The following is a 20,149-nucleotide window of genomic DNA, read 5'->3' as shown; positions in this document are numbered from 1 at the left end:
GAGCTGCAGGGATGGTCGCCAGGCCGCTGATCAGAATGTATTTGAACGTTTCATCGCCCGACTGGACAACGTGGTTTTGTTTCCTTCGACAGCTGGAGTTTCTTCCCACTACCATTGTCTGATCGCAACAATGGGGTACCAAGTCGGTAACATCTATGTAATCGCCGGCGTCGCAGTCGTCGGCGGTGGTCTGTTCGGTATGCTATGAGCGGTCCAAGCCATACTCCATGGTGGTAGGCTAATATGCATCCTAGGTTTCGACATCTCTTCTATGAGCGCCATCCTCGGCACCCAGGCCTACAAATGCTACTTCAACCAAGGAGACACCGTTGACGGCAACTGCCAAGGTCCTACTACAGGCACACAAGGCGGCATCACGGCAGCCATGCCTGGTGGTTCCTGGGTCGGTGCGCTTGTCTCTGGCTTCATCTCTGACATGTTCGGACGCAAGAAAGCTATCATGATCGGCTGCGTCATCTGGGTCATCGGATCGACAATCATCTGTGCTTCGCAAAACATCGGCATGCTCATCGCTGGACGTATCATCAACGGCTTCTGCGTGGGTATAGAGTCTGCTCAAGTGCCGGTCTACATCTCCGAAATTGCACCACCGACCAAGCGAGGCCGTCTGGTCGCCTTGCAGCAGTGGGCTATCACCTGGGGTATCCTGATCTTGTATTACATCTCGTATGGCGCCTCGTTCGTCGGTGGTGGCACTCCCCAGACGTACAGCACGGCAGTCTTCCGCATCCCATGGGGTATCCAGATGGTCCCTGCTGTCTTGCTTTTCATCGCCATGCTGTTCCTGCCCGAGTCTCCGCGATGGCTCGCTCGGTTCGTTCCTCTGCTATCCTTCATTCTGACCGTCTGCTAACAGCTCAATACAGAAAGGACCGCTGGGAAGAGTGCCACAAGGTCCTCACGCTAGTCCATGGCCACGGCGACCCCGACAGCCCCTTCGTCCTTTACGAGCTCAACGACATCCGCGACATGTGCCAATTCGAAGCCCGCAATAGCGACGCAACCTACTGGGAGCTCTTCCAGCCCAAGATGATCAACCGCACGCACATCGGCATGTTCACACAGATCTGGTCCCAGCTCACCGGCATGAACGTGATGATGTACTACATCACCTACGTCTTCGGCATGGCAGGCTACTCCGGCAACGCCAACCTCCTCGCCTCATCCATCCAGTACATCATCAACGTCATTATGACTGTGCCCGCGCTCATCTGGCTCGACCGCTGGGGACGCCGGAACACTATGATCGTCGGCGCGTTCCTCATGATGGTCTGGATGTTCACCAACGCCGGCATCATGGGCGGGCAGGGCAAGGTCGTCGAAGGCGGCGTCCACAATATCCCGGAGGAATCCATGAAACTCACCGGCAGCGCCGCGAAGGGCTTGATCGCCTGCACCTATCTCTTCGTTGCCTCCTACGCGCCGACCTGGGGTCCTTGTTCATGGGTCTACCCGCCAGAGCTCTACCCGCTGCGTGTGCGTGGCAAGGCTGTAGCGTTAGCGACGAGCTCGAACTGGGCTTTCAACACGGCGCTGGGAGCCTTTGTGCCGCCGGCGTTCGCCAATATCCGGTACCAGGTGTACATCATCTTTGGCATCTTCAACTTGGCTATGCTTATCCACGTCATTATCCTTTTCCCGGAGACGGCCGGGAAGACTTTGGAAGACAGTAAGCCTCCCTCCTTTCCACTTCATCAAGTTTCCAAGCAGAGACTAACTTTTGTGTCAGCCGCCGCGATGTTCGAGTCCACCGGCCCAGACAGCCTGCCCTACATCGGTACCAAGGCCTGGAAGACCAAGGTCGAGTACCAAAGCATGGCGCGCAAGGAGAAGGGCGAGGTGACGAAGGATAAGTTGGAGGCGATGGAGCATGAGGAGCATAGCCCTGAGCCGGCGGAGAAGGTTTAGCGGTTGTGACTGCGAGAGCTACGGCTACATGTGTGGATCGGTTAAGCTTGGGGATATGTTGATAGTACTCGGTCGTTGGCGCTCTGAATAGAGGTACTCGATCTTTGTCTCTATTCCTCATGATTTGCCGACCCGTCACCGTCAAACATCCGTTTCAAAATCAAGTTGCTCTAAGTTATAAATCACAATTAGAACTGTCATCTACTAGTATCCTGTCGACCTAAGCGTTGGTAATCGCTTTGCGCAGAGGTCGAAGATGGGACCAGCGGAGAGGAAAACCTTTAGTGGTATTGTTGCTCGCAATTGCCCCGCGACCCGCGACTGCCATCGTCGCCTCGCAGACTGTTGTTCTTTTCAAGAGATCTCTTCGACATGGACATGTCCAATGCAAAATGTAGGTCGCGGCCTTGCGGGATCATCAGTGCTTGGTGACACCGCAGTCGACCCACGTCTCGTCAATACGAAGAATCCACACGATGTCGCTTCCTGCAAGGCCCTGGCAATCCCATGAGCCATCGGCAGGCCAGCTTTGCGAGACCATCATCTGCATATTCTGAGAACAGTCGTGACAATGCGGCCTCTGGACCAAGATGAAGCGCTTGGTGGCGCTCTACTAGCCTCCAGATTGTCGAGAGCATCCATGCGCCGATCGCATTTCCGAGATGTCTCACCACGATGCCGGAGAGCACCCGTCACAACGACCGGGTTCTTGGGCCAGCTACTTAACGTCCTCTTCGACGCCGCACTGCTTTGGTGCAGAGCTCACTGATATCTTGATCCGCCTCGAAGCAACCACAACGCGTCATAATCGATATGCGGTATACCCTGCGGCCGCACAAGACCCTGCCACGTGGGAGACGTTGGGCAGAAGCAATTCGAAGCACAGTGGATCTCCCTGCTCTCAATTTCTTCCACGGCTTCATTCCAACCCCATCGCCAACGCTGCAGTGTTCTCAAACCCCCCCGAGTCACGACAGCAAGAACACGAGTCAACCGTACCCCCATTCTTCCGCCGCCCGACCCTATCGGAATCGACCGACATGCTTGAACTTCAGCCCTTGCTTGACGCCAGGCGCGGCCTTGCGGCGCTGGTGTAACGTGCGATCTGGGTTGGTCTTCGTAGGCGGTGCGACCGCACTTAGGGGAGTCAAATGGTTTGGCTGGTCTTTTCATCATCGCGTTCTCTTCTCGTGCTTTTCGTGTCTTCGGCGTAGCGCAAGGACAGGTGAGGAAGCGTTATCCTGTCATTACTCTCGTTCATCTTCGTCTTCACTCCTCTCACATGGCCATGCCGGCGCGACCTTCCCGTCTTTGAGGCCGCACTTGTGACCCCTCCCACCGGGTACTGACACCTGGACACCCTCCCACTGACCACCATCACCGGGCCATGGGCGCCGCGTGAGCGCATGCAACAACTCGAAACGTGGACGAAAGAACACAGCCAACGCCACACCTCGAGCCGATAGTCAAGATGCGATACCCACCCATCTCAGTGATCCTGCAATGGCCAACACCAAACTACGATAGCCCCGAGACGCGAGGGCCAGCTCTTCTCATCGTCAACATCATCTTCATGATCTTGGTCGTTGCTGCCGTTGCTGGGCGGTTCTACGCGAGGACATACTATAAGAAATGGTTCGGCATTGACGATGTCATGTGCGTGTTCGCGCTGGTGAGTTAGATGACATCCAATGGGTGGGGAGTTGGCTGATGTGGGTAGATCTTCACTCTGGCGACAGCAGTGGTGGTGATTCTGGCGAATGAGAAGTTTGGCTGGAATAGGCATATCTATGATATCCGTGAGCAACACCTTTGCACGCAGGTTTAAAGTCCAGCTGACAGTTTTCAAGCATTCGACTGGATCGAACGAGCCAACATCATCGCCTTCATCGCCAAACTCACCTTCACCTTCGCCGCGACCTTCATCCGCCTCTCACTCATATGCTTCTACTACCGCCTGGTCAAGGACAGTGGCATCCGATGGTTCAACTGGGTGCTGCATGCCAGCGTGCTCTGGACACTCGCTGTTGGCATCACGTTCATTTGCTTGGGTATATGGCTCTGCTCGTATGTTCTCCACCCCGACTCACAGCAGCTCTGGCTTCACTGACACGCAAACAGACCAGTCGAGTCCTATTGGATCTTCCCGCAAATGGATGGCGCGACCTGCATCGACGAGGGCAAGACCATGCTCGGCGCAGGAGTGGTCAATACTGTGTCTGATCTCTGGGTCACGATAGTGCCTATCCCGCTCATCATGCAGCTCAGGATGCCGCTGAAGCAGCGCATGGGTGTGTGCGTGTTGCTATGTCTCGGCATGATCGTCACGATTGCTGGTGCGCTGCGGACGTACTTCACCTGGAAGAGCTTGATGGATAGCTGGGACGAGACCTGGCACGCTTACTCGTTGTGGATTTGCGCAGCGGTCGAGTTGGACATAGGCCTAGTAAGCACTCCTCACACCCCACCAAGAGCCTGATCTAACGAGTGGAAAGATCTGCTCCTGCGCCCCAGCCTGGAAATCCCTCCTCGCCCGCCACATCGCCGAACTCACCTCCAAACTCTCCTCCCTGCGCACTCCAAACGCCTCTTCCAACGACCCTTCAGCGACCACCCCACCGCCCTCCCGCTTCAACCCTCTGCGCAGCATACCCTGGTTCCAACACACCCGCTTCGACTTTGAGAGAACGAAGCGATCGCGTCTCGACGCTTCTGACGAAATCGCGCTGCAGCAAGTGGAGAAAAGCGGCAGAGTGAGTGAGATGCCGCTCGACGACGACGGGCATGAGGAGAGGAGGTATGGGGCGAGGACGAAGACTCCGCCGCCGCTGCAGATTTCTTTGCGGCAGAGTTTGGATCAGCGGAGTGTGCGGTTGTCGCATGAGGAAGGCAATGGGTCGAGGGAGAGGAGGTAGCGGTGAGGGGTGTAGGATTGACGTTAAGGGCTGAGATTTGTATACTGGAGGTTCATTTCAGGTTTTATCTATGGGCGGCTTTTAGCGATGATATGATACGATCGATACCCCAGCACGATACGGCAGTCGGACTCTCCACGGCAGTAATGAGACACATTCTAGCGAAGAGATATACAAACCAGCAGTCATTTCGAGGCAGACACGGAGTATTCGCCCTATAATCGATGCCTTGAAGGAACAACGACACCTTATGCCGTGAAATAAAATAGTGAGACGACATGAAGAATCTCACAGTTCTCTGCCGAGTAGGAAGCAGGAAGTGGCGTGGTCGCGTGGCTCAGATACAAAGGCAAATAGATTGCCTTGCCTTTATTCCTGCCTGGCGTGCTCCAAGGACCAAGGGAAGACTACTGTAGAGACCGTCTCTCTTGGAAGGTATTGGCGTCTGGGGCCGCAAGTTGATGGAGCTGACGGTGTTATTGATTACAGGACTCGGGATGGTTTTATTGATCTGACTCAGCGTCTCCCAACGTCGAGGTGTCGGTGAGCGTGGACTGATCAAACCCGAAGCCGGGTCGTTGCAGAGTCCAGACCGCGCCGTATCTCCTGATGGCTTTTCTGGTATGCGGATAGGAGAGCTGGAATGTTGCTGAGAGTTTGTGGAGGTGCGACTAGCTGCTTGGCCACGACCGCATGCGGTCTACATTTGCCGACAACTCTGAGTTCCTTGACTCTCTGCATCTCGAAACTTGTTTGCTCGACGCTTGAAGATCGCCGTGGTCTTTTGGCAGATGGATGTGCACCGCCCAGTGGGGGGACATTCAGGCTTTATGCCATTGTCCGACGATGGAAGCGGCTCAGAGGGTCGGGATTGCTGGTCTTGACGTGCTCGATCTCGCGCGATGTGGGCTTCCGCACCCACTCTGGAGCTGATTGCCCGGGGCCATCTCCTTCAGCTGCGAGGCGCTCTCTCACAGCAGCTGAGATGACAGGTGACAGATCAGATAGCCTGCATGCGCCCACCCCTCAAAGCCCTATCCGGACCCGAAGTTAAGGTATGGGCAAGCGAGAAAAGGCGCCACGAGCAACTCTCTTGCTCCTGAATCTCCGGCCGTCTGGACCTCACGAGCTTCCGACACGAACACCGTGCGACCCAGACTGGTCCTAACGATCTCCAAGCAGCCACAGCCGTAGCGACAGACGAAGCAAAACGGTCAATGTTTCGAGTTAATCTTTCCGCTTCGGCGATGAGGCTCAGATGCCTTGCCTGCAACTAACCTAGCGCATCTCACTGCGTCGCCTGCAATTGGCTGACGGGCACAGCTTACCGGACTCTTGGGGCGCCAGGAATAGAGCGTGCGTGGTGCCACGAGCGCGACAGAACAGACCTCGCCCTCTGCACGATAGCCGAAGGCACGTCTCTCTCTCCCAATGACAGACCTGCTTGGGGCGCGATGCAGCCCTGTATTGGTGGCGCAGACGTGCCGTTGATGCTTGGGGGTGTCACCGAATCTCCAGATGGTGCACAGGATGCTTCAACTAAAAGCTCCAGGGGTGTGAGAGGACGGCACGGGGACCGCGATATATTGCGGCTCTTCAGCCGATTTCTCGGTGGTGATGTTCAGGTGATGATACCGGGGACCTTTCGTTTTTTTTCTTCTTCTTATTATCCTACTGTCGCTCTCCGTCGGGGCGTTCTGGTTCACCAGCTATTCGCTCGCTGAACACCACATTCACTTTTAATCGTTAATACACAATATGTCTTTCTTGTTGAATTCGTTGGTGCTGGGGCTCGCTGTTGTTGGGGTGTCGGCTCAACGACCAGGTGGTCCTCCAGGTGGTACCGGCGGCTCTCCAGCATACACACTCTACCAGGCACCTCTTCCCATCCCCGAAGTCATTCAACCGGACTTTTCGATCACCACCAAGGATGGACGGACGGTGCAGAGCTACTCGATCACCATCGAGCAGTTCACCAAGCAGATCTACCCTGATCTCGGCGCGGCAACGATGGTTGGGTATAACGGGCAAGCACCTGGGCCGATGTTCAGGATTGATCGGGGCGTCGAGACGGTCGTGAGGGTGTTGAACAAGGGCCCGCGCAATGCTGCTGTCCATCTTCATGGGTCGTACAACCATGCTCCGTGGGATGGGTGGGCGAACGATGACATGGCTCCGAATCAATGGAAGGTACGTAGTTTCTAGTCAATCCATCTCGGGTTATATTTTTACTGACTCGAGAAGGATTACTACTACCCTAACCTGGAGTCTGGACGCTCGATATGGTACCATGACCACACCGACGAGATCACTGCAGTCAACGCCTACTTCGGCCAGGCTGGAACCTACATCATCCACGACCCTGCCGAGGACGCTCTTGCTCTGCCCGCTGGCGACTACGACGTGCCGCTCGCTCTGTCGGACAAAACCTACGATGCTAATGGCGACCTTGTCTCTCCCGCAGGCAACACCTTCAACTTCTTCGGCGATACCATCCACGTCAACGGCCAGCCATGGCCATACATGAACGTCGAGCCACGCAAGTACCGTTTCCGATTGTACGACATGTCGTTGAGCCGTGCATACGACCTCCGCATCCAGAACCCAGCTGGCAACTCGGTGCCATTCAAGGTCATTGCCTCCGACTCAGGTCTCTTCGGTAGCCCGGTCTCCACCAGCAACCTCGTGATGTCCATGGGCGAGCGCTACGAGATCGTCGTCGACTTTGCCAACTTCAAAGGCAAGAAGTTGACCATGCTCAACGGCTTCACCGCCGCAGCAACGACCAGCTTCGCCAACACGGACAAAGTCATGCAATTCGTCGTCGGCAACACCGTCAGCGACACCTCCAACAACGGCGCCGTCCCCGGCACGCTAAACCCCAACGTCGACTGGCCCGCTCCCCGCACCACCGTCGACCACACCTTTTCCTTCCAGCTCGGCGGTGGCGGTGCCCAGTGGACAATCAACGGCGTTCCCTTTTCCGACGCTAACAACCGCGTCCTCGCCAAACCCCCACAAGGCGCCGTGGAACTCTGGGAGCTCCGCCACGCCGGCGGCCCCGCCGTCCACCCCGTGCACATCCACCTGGTGAACCTGCAAGTCGTCTCGCGCACCGGCGGGCGCGGCAGCGTCCTCCCCTACGAAAGCGCCGGCCTCAAAGACACCGTCCTCCTCGAGCCGGGCGAGACGGTGCGCGTGCTCGCCTTCTACGGGCCCTGGGACGGACTGTTCATGTTCCACTGCCACAACCTGATCCACGAGGACAACGCGATGATGGCGGCCTTCAACGTCACTTTGCTCGAAGAACTCGGGTACCCGAATACGCAAGGCTACGCCGACCCGGAGGATTCGCGATTTGCAGCGAAATCGTATAAAGCGGCGCAGTTCAAGCCCGCGGCGATCAAGAAGGCGGTGAAGAAGCTGGCGGCGATGAATCCGTACAAGGACGCTTCGGCGCTGGCGAGTAAGGCCGAGGCGCATTATGCGGCGACGCCTTTTGCGGGGGAGAAGAGGACGGTAGCGGCGCCGGTGGTGGCGAGGGCGACGGCTGCTTTTGTTGCGTGAGCGGTTCATCTCTGCATCTTGTGCTGGTGGTGTTTCGTATGGTTCAAGGGTTGGGATATAGTATTCGGTGTTGGCATGGCATTATTGGGACGGCTTTGCTTTGCTGCTGGGCATTATTCTCGGGCACGATGAATATCTACTACAGGTCACATGACAGCTATTGGTAATTTGCTAAATGCCAATGTGTAATTCTAGTGGTGACGAGTCTGGGATAGAGCGGTCCAGATTCAACATCGTATCATCTAGATCAATTCTCTTCCATTCTGATGTTGTGCAGAAGTACGGAGTACCTCAAGTGAAGTGCCTGGCAACGCCAAATAAACGTGACTATGGAAAGGAGAAGAGGCTACGACAAGCGTTTGAACGTTCTGTCTTCCTTTCTCCGTGGCGCAAGCGAGACAACATGGAATAGAGTAGGAGTGCAGTGGTAGGGGATCATATTTGGCAGGAGCACCACGGCACGGCAGACCTGAGCTCCCTTCTCGATGGCCGAGACTGGTGGGTGAGCACAACAGGGGGCTGCATAGCAAGCGATGGTGTCGGGGAGAAGTATGTTACCCTTTACGCATTCGCGGCAGCTCTCCAATATCAGGACAAGGTGCAAAAGGTATAAGGGAATTATATAAGAGGCGGTCTCATCATGGACACGACACTGACTGCGCATGAGAGAACCGTTCTCCGAGACAGCAACTTCTCAAAGACTGGTATCCTCACGCTCAATACTAGGTTACAGACTCCCCCCGAGCTAGAGAACACGCTAGATCGCAACCAAGTCCCAGGTCATCACCGAACCCACTCCTCCAATCCCACCACCCCTCACCCCACCGGCCCCTGCCTAGTCAAGAACGTAACATTATCCAAAAAACCCCCCACCACATCCCCAAACGCACTCGCCTCCCCCCGCACCAACCGCTCCATCTGCTCCCGCAGCACCCTCGAATCCACCTCCACCTCCAGCTCGTACGTCCCGGCGCCCTGCCCGGGCATGTCGACTTTCGTCAGGTCGATGGAGTAGGCGAGGTGGCGGTAGGAGACGCGGTCTTTGATGCGGTCGGGGCCGCGGTCCGTGGCGCTTTCGGCGGCGATGAGGGTGGTAGGGTCGATGTCCGGACGGTCGAGGTTCACTTCCAGGGCGAGGGAGATGCGGGTGTCGTAGTTGTATTGCGGGTTGTAGATGTGCAGGTCGGAGATGGGCATTTTCACTATCCGGCCGAGGATCTGGCCGGCGCGGATGGCGGGGCAGTGGTGGGTGGAGGGTCTGTCGCGCGTGGCGCGGGTGATGCGGAGGCGCGGGGGGCGGGTGTGGGTGTTGCGGCGTTGGATGGAGGTGGGGAGGGCGGCGAGGCCGGTGGCGGAGAGGGGGTGGTAGAAGTCGGCTTCGTAGGTGTGGTCGTAGGTCATTCTCACGCGGCCGTCTGCCATTGACTCAGCGGTGGCGGCGTTGAGGTATTTGTTCATGGCACTGTGCTCGGCTTCGGTCATTCTACTCTCGAAGTGGTAGTCGGAGTTGGTGGCGGGGTCGAGGACGGTGGTGCTTAGAACGGGAAGGCGGAGGCGGTCGTCGCTGCCGGCCTTCTTGAGGACGCCGACCTAAGATGGTGAGGTTAGCCTCTCGATCGTAACGAATGGATTCAACGTGGCAGGTGGTATGATCGCATCTTGCCAGAGTGTTAGTAGATAAGGAGAACTCACCCTTGCCTCAACCTCGATCGTGCCCTCCTTCGGATGCATCCCCACGTCTTGAAGCCCACTGAACTGCTCAAACAGCCAATCCTGCACACACTTGAGCATCGGCGGATATGGGGTGTTCCATCGAAACGACTTTTCCCACTTTCCAAGAATGGCAGAAGCGCCAATGAGGTCGTGGTCGAGGGGCGGATGCTGCTGCCAGGGCTTCGTCTCCGAAATCGGGACAGTGCCGTTAGGTTGCTGAGAGGCGCCACGTGGTGTGATCGCGCGCTCGAGAGTCGGCGCATGACCGTTCGCTTGCGCGTCCCCGTGCTTGAATCGTGGGTTGTGCTTTGAGAGAACGGCCCAAGGGGGCCTTTGGGTGTATTTCCGGGTCATGGTTCGCTTGGCAGGTGGTTCTTGCGCTGGTTCGGGTGCTGGGCGCTTCAGCTGCTTCTCCGCCGGAGGAACCATGTTGGTGGCTTCTGAGGTGTGATGTGGAAGGTTTGGGGGATTCGGGGGCGCGGAGACGACGCTTTGTTTGCCAGCACCGTTAGCGTCCAGAACTTCGTTAGAGGGCTCACGCGGCCTTGGCGGCACGTGATTTATGAGATCCTGCACACTGCTTCTCTGAGAGTGTGGACGCGGCATTACTTGCGTTTTCGGAGAGACTGACAGGCTCCTCTCGCGCTCCTGAGTGAACTGCTGGGTGAGATATTGTGTGGAATGGCGCTGGAGGTCGGCAGGTGAAGGGCGATGGAAGGTGTTGGGCGACTCCACGAGATTGCTAATGGCTGCCGGCGATTGTGCGGTGAATGCATTCCCCTGCGACGTGCCGGAGAATGTGCGGCTATGGACCGGACTGCTCATGTCTAGGTAGCTGCTGGAGTGCTGGGGAAGAAGTGGTGGGGGCGGACCGTGCGGTGTTCTCGGTTGCGCCTGGGTGTATGGTGATTGTTGGTATGCGCCTGATTGTTGATACATGCCTGCGCTTGGTGGTTGATTGGGCGGCTGAGACATGACTGCCTGTGGGCTCTGTCGGACGGATCCTGGTGTATGGCGGTGCTGACTGTGATGCGACGACGGCGTCGGAGAGGCAGAGGTGGACTGGTGTGGCAGTGGGATGCTCGCGCTCGAAGGCGACTGTTGAACCGGGTAGCCATAGCTAGCGGTAGGGGGTCTTCCGCCGGGCGTTGTTGCGGAGAAGCCGTCCTGCGATCGGTATCGGTAGTCGGGAGGACCTTGTCCAGGGGTGTGTAGTTGCGGGAAACCTTGGCTGCCAGACGACCTTGCAGTGGGTAGAGATGGAGGAGGACCATACCCGGGCAGCGGCACTTGTGGATGCGCGTGCGGATGCGCATAGCCTTGTGCATGGTGTCCGTTGACAGCTGGTGTTGTCCCAGATGGCTGACTATTCCTCTTTGCCTCCGGCGACGTGTTCTTTCTCGGACTGCTCTCCTCCTCGCCGCCATCGTTCATCAACGCCGAGAGATTCATCCTGCCTTCGCAGCTCTTCCGCGACCCAGCACACAATCGCTTCCGTCCTGTGCTGGTGCCGCGAGGCTACGACCCGATGCGCTCTTCGGTCCTATACATCTGCGCACAAGACAAGCAGCTCAGCGAAGAGCTCCTCTCTCACGCCTGGCTGCGCTCTTTCCCACTGCGCTGCGTTTGATCGACGTCTAGGCGTGTTCTCCAGTAGAGTGCGCGGGTCGCGGCGGACCTCAGAACGGGCTCGCGACTGTCCTTCTACTCGTCACGCGCCAGGATGGCAGAATCAGGGCGATGTGGTACAAGAAGTGTTGATGTGTATACAGATCGCAAGGTGTCACAAGAACATGAGGTGGTCTTCAAAGCGTGGCCAGACAACAGCTCGGCGCGGGCTCGGGAGTCATCTACAGTGGCCTGTTTGCGCTGGGTGCATATGCGGTGGTGGGTTCATGTGTTGATGCTGTATAAACGGTCTCTACTCCAGCGACATACCGTCCTAGCATTTGCGACCTGAAGCGTAGACATATTGATGGATAATGATTTATGCCCGTCCAGACGGAATGCATGCCAAGCCTCTCGGAGCGGGAGTGTTTGGCAGAACTAACGCGCAATGATGCTCGCGCCTGGAAGCTGTTCACTTGCACATGCTCGCTGCTGATTCTTCCGCCATCAACACCACCTCATCTCTTTTCATCTTCTCACGTGTTCTCATACATCGCCTTCTCACGGTCCTTCCTGCCGCCTACACTTTCATCCAAGCGGCACCTTCTCGTCGACGCCACCCTCTTCCGACCGACAGCTCCGTGTTTGTCACCAGCGAGCGACACCACCTCACCCCATCACTCTTCGCATCAGGACTCGGCAAAGGCTGGAGTCAAGGCTGTGGTAGATACTCCTGCAGGGTGAAGAAGAGGGAGGAGTAGCAAGATGGTGGCTCTCACATCCGCCGCCGGCCTGGTGGGCTTCTTGTCCGAGCCGGATTCGACGCTGCAGGCCTTTGCGCTCGAGAGGCTCAACGACGACATCGACAGCGTATGGACGGAGGTGTCTGGTTCCATCGGGCAGATGTACGTTGCAACATCCGTGCTTTGACTGGCAAGATGATGCGCACGTCCACGTGACAATGTGCGACTGGAGAGGACTCAAGCTGACAGATATGTGTTTACAGAGAAGCCTTGTACGAAGACAGCTCTTTTTCCCACCGGGAATTGGCTGCTCTCGTCGTCTCCAAGGTTTACTACCAACTGCAGGAATACAACTTGTCGATGGAGTTCGCGCTCAACGCTGGAAAGCACTTCAACATCGACCAGGGCGGCGAATATGAGCAGACCATTCTCACAAAATGCATCGACACCTACATCGCTCTTTGCGCCCTCCACAACCCGACGTCGCCAATGTCCAAAGACCGCCGGCAATCCAACGACTTTGACTACAAGCAGACTGCTGATGGACCCGCCAACGCCACTGCCAGCATGTCTTCGCCCATCACGCCCTTCTCGCAGTCTGCACTTCCTTCAAAGTCGCTGTTGTCTCGCGACGAGGACAATTCGTGGGAGCCGTCTGCACCCGGAGGTGGCAATGCCGGCGTGCCCGGAGCTCATCCGCATCCGCTCACGCTCACCAGCCACGTGAAGAAGAGTCTGCAGAATGTGGTCCGGTCGCTCTTCGAGAGCTGCTACAAGGAAGGAGCTTACCGGCAAGTGGTCGGCATTGCGGTTGAGGCTCGCAACATGGACATTCTTCGAGAGGCGATTCTGCGCGCAAGCCAGGACGAGAAGAGCAAGGGCAAGAAGGCTGCGGTTGCTGGTGCAGGCCAGATGGAAGATCTCATGGACTACGTTCTTGACATCTGCATGAACGTCGTGCAGGAGCGCGGGCTGCGGAATGAGATCTTGCAGTTGATTCTGGACCTGCTCAACGATATCCCGAGCCCAGACTACTTCGCCATCGCACGCTGCGTTGTGTACCTTGATCAGCACACCATGGCCTCAGATATGCTGAAGAAGTTGATCCAGAAGGGTGATGGACGGTCGCTGTCGATTGCATACCAGCTTTCTTTCGATCTCTACGAGAACGGCACTCAGGAATTTCTGCAAAAGGTTATGGAAGAGCTGCCAGAGACGGAGGACACCGAGAAGACCGTCCTACCTCCAAACATGGGACAAACGCGGGCGCCTGCCACCGACAGCGATGCAACAGCGAACGAGGAGGACAATGACAACTCTGCGGAGTCGGAACAACTCCTCTCGGAGCTACAAGATAATGCAGGATCCACATCAACTGTTGTCGCATCAAGAACAAAACCGCAACCTCAGTCTGAGGACGAGAAGAAAGCGGTCACTTCGGTGAAGACGATCATGCGTGGCACGAAGAGCATTGAGCTTAATCTCGAGTTCCTGTTCAGGAGTAGCAAGTCCGACAAGGCCATCCTCAACAAGATCCGGGACTCACTCGAGGCGCGGAACAGCATCTTCCACACTTCGGTCACCTTCGCAAATGCGTTCATGTATGCCGGCACCACCATCGACACTTTCTTCCGGGACAACCTGGAGTGGCTCGGCAAGGCGGTCAACTGGAGCAAGTTCACGGCCACTGCTGCGCTTGGGGTGATTCACAGGGGCAATCTAGGACAAGGTCAGAAATTGCTGGAGCCTTATCTGCCGAAAGGACCACACGACTCGAGCACTGGAAGCTCATACAGCCAAGGCGGTTCGCTCTACGCTTTGGGTCTGATCTACACCAACCACGGCACCCACGTTCTGGACTACCTCCGCCGCTCGTTCAAGTCGACAAGTGAGGAAGTCGTTCAGCATGGTGGTGCTTTGGGTATCGGTGTCGCGGGCATGGCTACTGGGAACGAGGACATCTACGATGAGCTGAAGAACGTCCTCTACTCGGACTCTGCCATCAACGGTGAGGCCGTTGGTCTCTCCATGGGTCTGGTCATGCTGGGCACGGGCAACGTCAAGGCTCTTGAGGATATGATTCAGTACGCACACGATACACAACACGAGAAGATCGTTCGTGGGCTGGCGATGGGAATGGCACTCATTATGTACGCGCGCCAAGAAGCTGCGGATGAGCTCATTAACGGTCTGCTCGACGACGCCGACCCAGCTCTCCGTTATGGTGGTATTCTCACTGTCGCTCTTGCGTATTGTGGCAGCGGTAGCAACAAGGCCGTTCGCAAGCTCTTGCACGTCGCTGTCAGCGATGTCAGCGATGACGTCCGAAGGATAGCCGTCATGAGCTTGGGATTCGTCCTCTTCCGCAAGCCTGGCTCCGTCCCACGCATGGTCGAGCTGCTCTCAGAGTCTTATAACCCACACGTAAGGTACGGCGCCACCATGGCCCTCGGCATCGCCTGCGCCGGCACTGGCTTGGACGAGGCCATCGACCTCCTCGAGCCAATGATGAAGGACTCTGTCGACTTCGTCCGCCAAGGTGCACTCATTTCGCTCGCTATGATCATGGTGCAGCAGAATGAGGCCATGAACCCCAAGGTCACTCAAATCCGGAAGCAATTGCAGAAGATGGTCGGTGACCGCCACGAAGACGCCATGGCGAAGTTCGGCTGCGCCATCGCGCTCGGTATCATTGACGCTGGCGGTCGCAACTGCACGATTGGTCTCCAAACACAGACCGGCAACTTGAACATGGAGGCTATCGTCGGTATGGCTGTGTTCACGCAGTACTGGTACTGGTTCCCGTTCACTCACTTCCTGTCTCTGTCCTTCACGCCGACACATATCACTGGTGTTGATGGCGACCTGGAGATACCGAGCTTCAAGTTCCACAGCAACACTCGTCCGAGCATGTTCGACTACCCGCCTGAACAGGAAGTCAAGACCGAAGAGGCGCCCGAGAAGGTCAAGACTGCGGTGTTGTCGACCACTGCGCAAGCCAAGCGGAGACAGGCAGCCAAAGCGCGTAGAGAGCGTGGCGAGAGCATGGAAGTTGACCCGACACCCACGACACCCAAGCCTGACGGAGCCGACGTCGATAAGATGGACGAAGACACGAATGTCGTCGAGACCGGCAAGGAAGGCGAAGAGAAAGCCGATGGTGAGACCAGCGCACCAGGCTCGACGAAGAAGAAGGCGGAGAAGGAGAAGGTGGGCTATGAGCTGGAGAACATGTCGAGAGTGCTGCCGGGCCAGATCCGGTACGTCAGCTTCCCTGGCGAGGGGAGGTATCAGCCGGTCAAGAAGGTAAGGCACACATCTACCCTGAGGAAAGATGGACTTTGCTAACATACGTTCACACAGCCCACCGGCGGCCCCATCCTCCTCTTCGACACCCAGCCCGACGAGCCCAAATCCTTGCTCGAGCTCAAGGCGAAGAAGAAGACGGCGCCTCCCGCTCCTACCGCCAACGGCAACACTGTCGGTCCCGCCCCAGGTGCGGGCAACGCTGATCAAGGCGCCGCTGGTGCCCGCGCTGCCGCCGGTGTGTTGACGACTGTGGACGAGGACGATGAGGGTGGAGAGGAGGCGCCGTGTCCGGAGGCTTTTGATGTGGAGGACGATGAGGAGATGGAGGGGTAGTATGCTATCTGTCGGGTGGGGTAGGTATGTTAAGGTAGTTAGAGAGGAGGGGCGACGAGGTAGAGGAGAGTGGAGAGACTGTATAATTAGATGGGGATGTGTGTGAGATAAGTAGATCGTTGAAGCAGTTCACTGATGTCTTGTTGTCTTGTTGTCTTTTGCTTTCTTGACGTCGTGCTGGCCTTGTTGCTGCTCTATGCCACTCCAAGTTGGTCTCCATCCCCATGAGAAGTTCTTCGCGTATTTGCAGGACTTCCTGTCATACATGTACTCAAGGCCGTCATTTGCACATGCCATTTGCACATGCTGAGAGCGAACTGGCTTTCTTCCCCACAAACGCCACCAGGCGCTAGCGAAGTCCGCCCCACATTGAACATGACCTGGAGCTTCGTCACTTCAACTTGGACTTGAACCTCTGTCGTCGAATAGTACAACGCCTTCGTTGACACATCGCCGACGACCTTCATCGATGACACGAAGTCCATGAAACCAGAACATTAGTCGACGATGAAGGACAGCCTAAGCAAATCGCTCTACGAGCGCGAGATCTCCGAACTGCCCCTCCGCACCAAGAGCCACCGCAAGCTCTACGGCGACCGCCGACTCGTCGAGAACCTGGACATTGTGAACGAGCTCGACGGCCACTCCGGATGTGTCAACGCGCTCTCCTGGAGCAAGTCGGGGGAGCTGCTGGCGAGTGGAAGCGATGACCAGCACTTGAACATCCACCAGTACCAGCCTCATGATGCGGATAGTCAGTTCAAGCTGGCGACGAGCGTGGCGACGGGACATATGGCGAATATCTTCAGTGTGAAGTTCATGCCTCACTCTAATGATAGGACTGTGATTACGGCGGCCGGGGATCATGAAGTTAGGGTCTTTGATCTCGAGTACGCTGGACAGGCGAGGGAGGCTTCGAGAGCGTCTGCGATGGCTTCTGAGGGCAGGAGGGGAAGGAGGCATAATGTTTATGATGGGGTGAGGTATTTGAGTGACGGTGACACGGACGCGAGGGTGTATCGCAGTCACGGGGATCGGGTGAAGAGGATCGTGACGGAGTCGAGCCCGCATCTGTTCCTCACGTGCTCCGAGGATGGAGAGGTGCGGCAGTGGGATTTAAGGCAGCCGAGTTCGGCATACCCGCCTCCGAGGGGTGGACGGTTCAGCAATACGACGGACAATTCGCTGCCGCCGCCGTTGATCTCGTATAAGCGGTATCAGCTAGACCTTAACAGCATTTCCTGCTCGGCGTCGCAGCCGCATTATATTGCGCTGGGTGGTGCGCATCTGCATGCCTTCTTGCATGATCGTCGGATGGCTGGACGGGATCGGATGCAGGAGGCTGGCAAGCCGCTTGGTTCTCCCAATGGCCGGTCTGGGGATGAAGAGGAGTTGATGGGTCAAGCGACGCAGTGCGTGAGGAAGTTTGCGCCGAAAGGGCAGAAGAAGATGAGTCGAAGGGATAATGGGCACATTACTGCGCTGAAGATCGGTGATGCGAGGCCGAATGAGATGATTGCCAGTTGGAGCGGGGATCATATCTACAGCTTTGATCTGGTGAACAGTCAAGAGGCTGGCGGGGAGGGTGACGCGATAGCCGAGAAGAACGGTGAGGGTAAAAGGGTGAAGGAGGGGAAGGATCGGAAGAGGAAGAGGCAGGCGAGCGCGAGCCAGACGTCTTTAAGCCAGGGTGCCGGAAGGCCGAAGTCAAGACCGCGGACCGGACAGAGCAATGAGGCCGCGCTGCGAGTTCGATATCAGAACGGTCAGAGCGAGGACATACCACTCTCCGCCTCGTCGCGCCACCGAAACCGCCCCCTGACGGAACAAGAGCGCAACGCCCAACGCATCGCCAAAGCGAGCTCCAACGTCCGCTCCTCCCTCTTTGGCACCACTTCCTCCCAGCAACGCGAAGCCCGCTACACCAACACCCTCAGCCACTGCGCCGCCATCTTCACCGACCTCGACGAAGAGATGCGCGACTGGCGCTACCCCGTCGACCCCTCGGCGGAAATGGTCGTCGTGCAGCAAACGCTCCGCCAGAACCGCGAGAGCACACGGCGGTTCGTCCAAGCCGCTGGCACGATCGCGAGGGTGATGGGAGGCAGGCTCCAGACACCTTCCGCCAACCAGCCGCTTCTCGCGGCTTTCAGCGCGATCGAGACGCGCGGCTCCGATCGCCCGTTGAACCAACGCGAGCAGTTCGGGTATGATTTCCTGAAAGCCACTCTTCTCTGGCTGGACTCCGGGCTCGGCGCTTTAGTCGAGGGTTTCACGCGCCCGGCGGAGATGCTGCCGGACGTCAAAGCGGCGAAGCGCCTGCCCATTCCCGCGGAGGAAGCGGGGGTAGAAGCGATCGATGAGTTCCTGATCCCTTACCTGTTGCGAATGGCGAGCGAGCAGCCTGTGACGGATTTGGACGCGAATCGCTTCGAAGTGGACGAGAATACGCAGTTGTTCGCGACCGAAAAAGCTGCGGTCCTCGCGTTCGCTGCGGCGGTTAAGATACCTTTCGCCGACCTCTCGTCTGCTGTCGTACTGGCCGAGCAGGAGCACAGCGAAGGCGAAGAGCGCGTGCAAGCCCAAGACCGAGGCGCGGCTGTGCGGTTCTGGGGCGAAAAGGTGGCGAGGGGGGTGCTGTTGAATGCGGCGGAGGGGGTGAATTTCGTGTTTGTTAGTCGGGCTTTTGGCGGGCCGGGGAGGGTTGTGAGGGAGGTTGCGCAGGAAGAGGAGGCGATGGAGAGGGTTAGTGAGGGGGATGAGGAGGAGGTTGAAGTGGGGAGTGTGGAGGTTGGTGGGGAGGAAGTTGGGGTTGGGGAGATTGCTGAAGGTATTAGGGAGGCTAGGGAGAGGGAGAGGGAGAGGGAGGGTGGGGGTGTCGGGGAGGAAGAGGAGGAGGAGGAGGAGGAGATGATACTTGAGGAAGAGGACGACGATAGTGATGACAGCGATAACGATGATGAGAACGACGACAACGACGATGAAGACGTAGACATGGACTCTCCGACCGACGACGACTCCGATACCTCCTCCCTCTCCGAAGAAGACGGCGTGCCCAACGTCGGCATCCCGCGCTTCCTCCGCGCCACCGCTTCTACGAGATCGAAGTTACGCTATTCCGTCAACGCGGGGATTCCATGTCACTCCGCCGTGCGTTCCTACCGCGGGCACTGCAATGTGAAGACGGTGAAGGATGTGAACTACTTCGGTCTGGACGACGAGTACGTCGTGAGCGGAAGCGATGATGGGAATTTCTTCGTCTGGGACGCGAAGACGGGGGAGTTGGTGAATGTGCTGGAGGGGGACGGGGAGGTGGTTAATGTGGTGCAGGGGCATCCGTGACTTCTCTCCAATTTCTTTGGTTTTTGACGCTGTTACTAATTCTCATACAGGTACGAAACGATGATGGCAGTCAGCGGCATCGACCACACCATCAAGATCTTCTCCCCCGACGCCCGCGCGCGCGACTCCGCCCGCCTCGGCCGCGGCATCACCGCGCACGATAGTAGCGAGTTCTCCTCGCTAGCCTGGCCGGCGCGTTTGGGCCGCCGTCGCGCCTCGCGCCGCAGCGAAACCACTACTGCAAATGGCGAGCAGAACGGCGCTGTGACGTCCGAGCCCGCCGTCCCTGTCCCGGCTCGTGATAGGGAAGGCCCGGATGGCGATGAAGATGAGACGTATGTCGCAGAGAACGGGCTGCGGAGCAGGAGGCGCATGGCGGATGCGTATCGGATTATGAACCAGAATGATGTGCAGCGGCAGGGCGGGAACCAGGATGTTTTCTTGACGGTGAGTGATCTGCACGATACCTTCGGCGTGTCTTTGTTTGAAGTCGAGATGTTCCTGCGGCGGGGGCTGTGAGTGGATGGGGATGGTGAGGTACATACATACACCTCCGCGTTGCGTCTGGAGGGTTGGGGGGGGGGGGGGGGGGGGGGGGGGTGGGGGGGGGGGGGGGGGGGGGGGGGGGGTGTGGGTGGCGTCCGCTGGGGTGGGGGGGGGGGGGTTGGTTGGGGGGGGTGGGGGTTGGGG

The 20,149-nt window shown here is 57.5% G+C and overlaps 6 protein-coding genes across 6 annotated transcripts; 5 read left to right on the top strand and 1 right to left on the bottom strand.

The window, feature by feature from the left end:
- Positions 1-130: 130 nt before the first annotated feature.
- HGT1_1 (high affinity glucose transporter) lies at positions 131-1,929 on the top strand (the record flags this gene model as incomplete). The annotated part of the gene is made up of 3 exons (XM_064800612.1): positions 131-197; positions 255-834; positions 888-1,929. The coding sequence occupies 3 exons, from the start codon at positions 131-133 to the stop codon at positions 1,927-1,929; spliced, it is 1,689 nt and encodes a 562-aa protein (XP_064660563.1).
- Positions 1,930-3,400: 1,471 nt separating this feature from the next.
- Positions 3,401-4,844, top strand: LTR77_003354 (uncharacterized protein; the record flags this gene model as incomplete). The annotated part of the gene is made up of 5 exons (XM_064800611.1): positions 3,401-3,601; positions 3,650-3,728; positions 3,780-3,996; positions 4,051-4,375; positions 4,425-4,844. 5 exons carry the CDS (start codon positions 3,401-3,403, stop codon positions 4,842-4,844), a joined length of 1,242 nt encoding a protein of 413 aa, XP_064660562.1.
- Positions 4,845-6,602: 1,758 nt separating this feature from the next.
- On the top strand, positions 6,603-8,411 carry LTR77_003353 (uncharacterized protein; the record flags this gene model as incomplete). Its single annotated transcript, XM_064800610.1, has 2 exons — positions 6,603-7,034; positions 7,089-8,411. The coding sequence occupies 2 exons, from the start codon at positions 6,603-6,605 to the stop codon at positions 8,409-8,411; spliced, it is 1,755 nt and encodes a 584-aa protein (XP_064660561.1).
- An 816-nt stretch (positions 8,412-9,227) lies between these two features.
- Positions 9,228-11,576, bottom strand: LTR77_003352 (uncharacterized protein; the record flags this gene model as incomplete). The annotated part of the gene is made up of 2 exons (XM_064800609.1): positions 9,228-10,001; positions 10,104-11,576. 2 exons carry the CDS (start codon positions 11,574-11,576, stop codon positions 9,228-9,230), a joined length of 2,247 nt encoding a protein of 748 aa, XP_064660560.1.
- Positions 11,577-12,497: 921 nt separating this feature from the next.
- RPN2 (proteasome regulatory particle base subunit) lies at positions 12,498-16,117 on the top strand (the record flags this gene model as incomplete). The annotated part of the gene is made up of 3 exons (XM_064800608.1): positions 12,498-12,637; positions 12,739-15,781; positions 15,839-16,117. The coding sequence occupies 3 exons, from the start codon at positions 12,498-12,500 to the stop codon at positions 16,115-16,117; spliced, it is 3,462 nt and encodes a 1,153-aa protein (XP_064660559.1).
- A 507-nt stretch (positions 16,118-16,624) lies between these two features.
- LTR77_003350 (uncharacterized protein) lies at positions 16,625-19,978 on the top strand (the record flags this gene model as incomplete). The annotated part of the gene is made up of 2 exons (XM_064800607.1): positions 16,625-19,455; positions 19,510-19,978. 2 exons carry the CDS (start codon positions 16,625-16,627, stop codon positions 19,976-19,978), a joined length of 3,300 nt encoding a protein of 1,099 aa, XP_064660558.1.
- Positions 19,979-20,149: the final 171 nt, after the last annotated feature.

The sequence above is a fragment of the Saxophila tyrrhenica genome, assembly GCF_035928015.1.
Source record: "Saxophila tyrrhenica strain CCFEE 5935 chromosome Unknown scaffold_5, whole genome shotgun sequence".
Lineage (NCBI taxonomy): Eukaryota > Fungi > Ascomycota > Dothideomycetes > Mycosphaerellales > Extremaceae > Saxophila > Saxophila tyrrhenica.
Note: the sequence above shows the minus strand (reverse complement) of the source record. Positions and strands in the feature narration are given on the sequence as shown.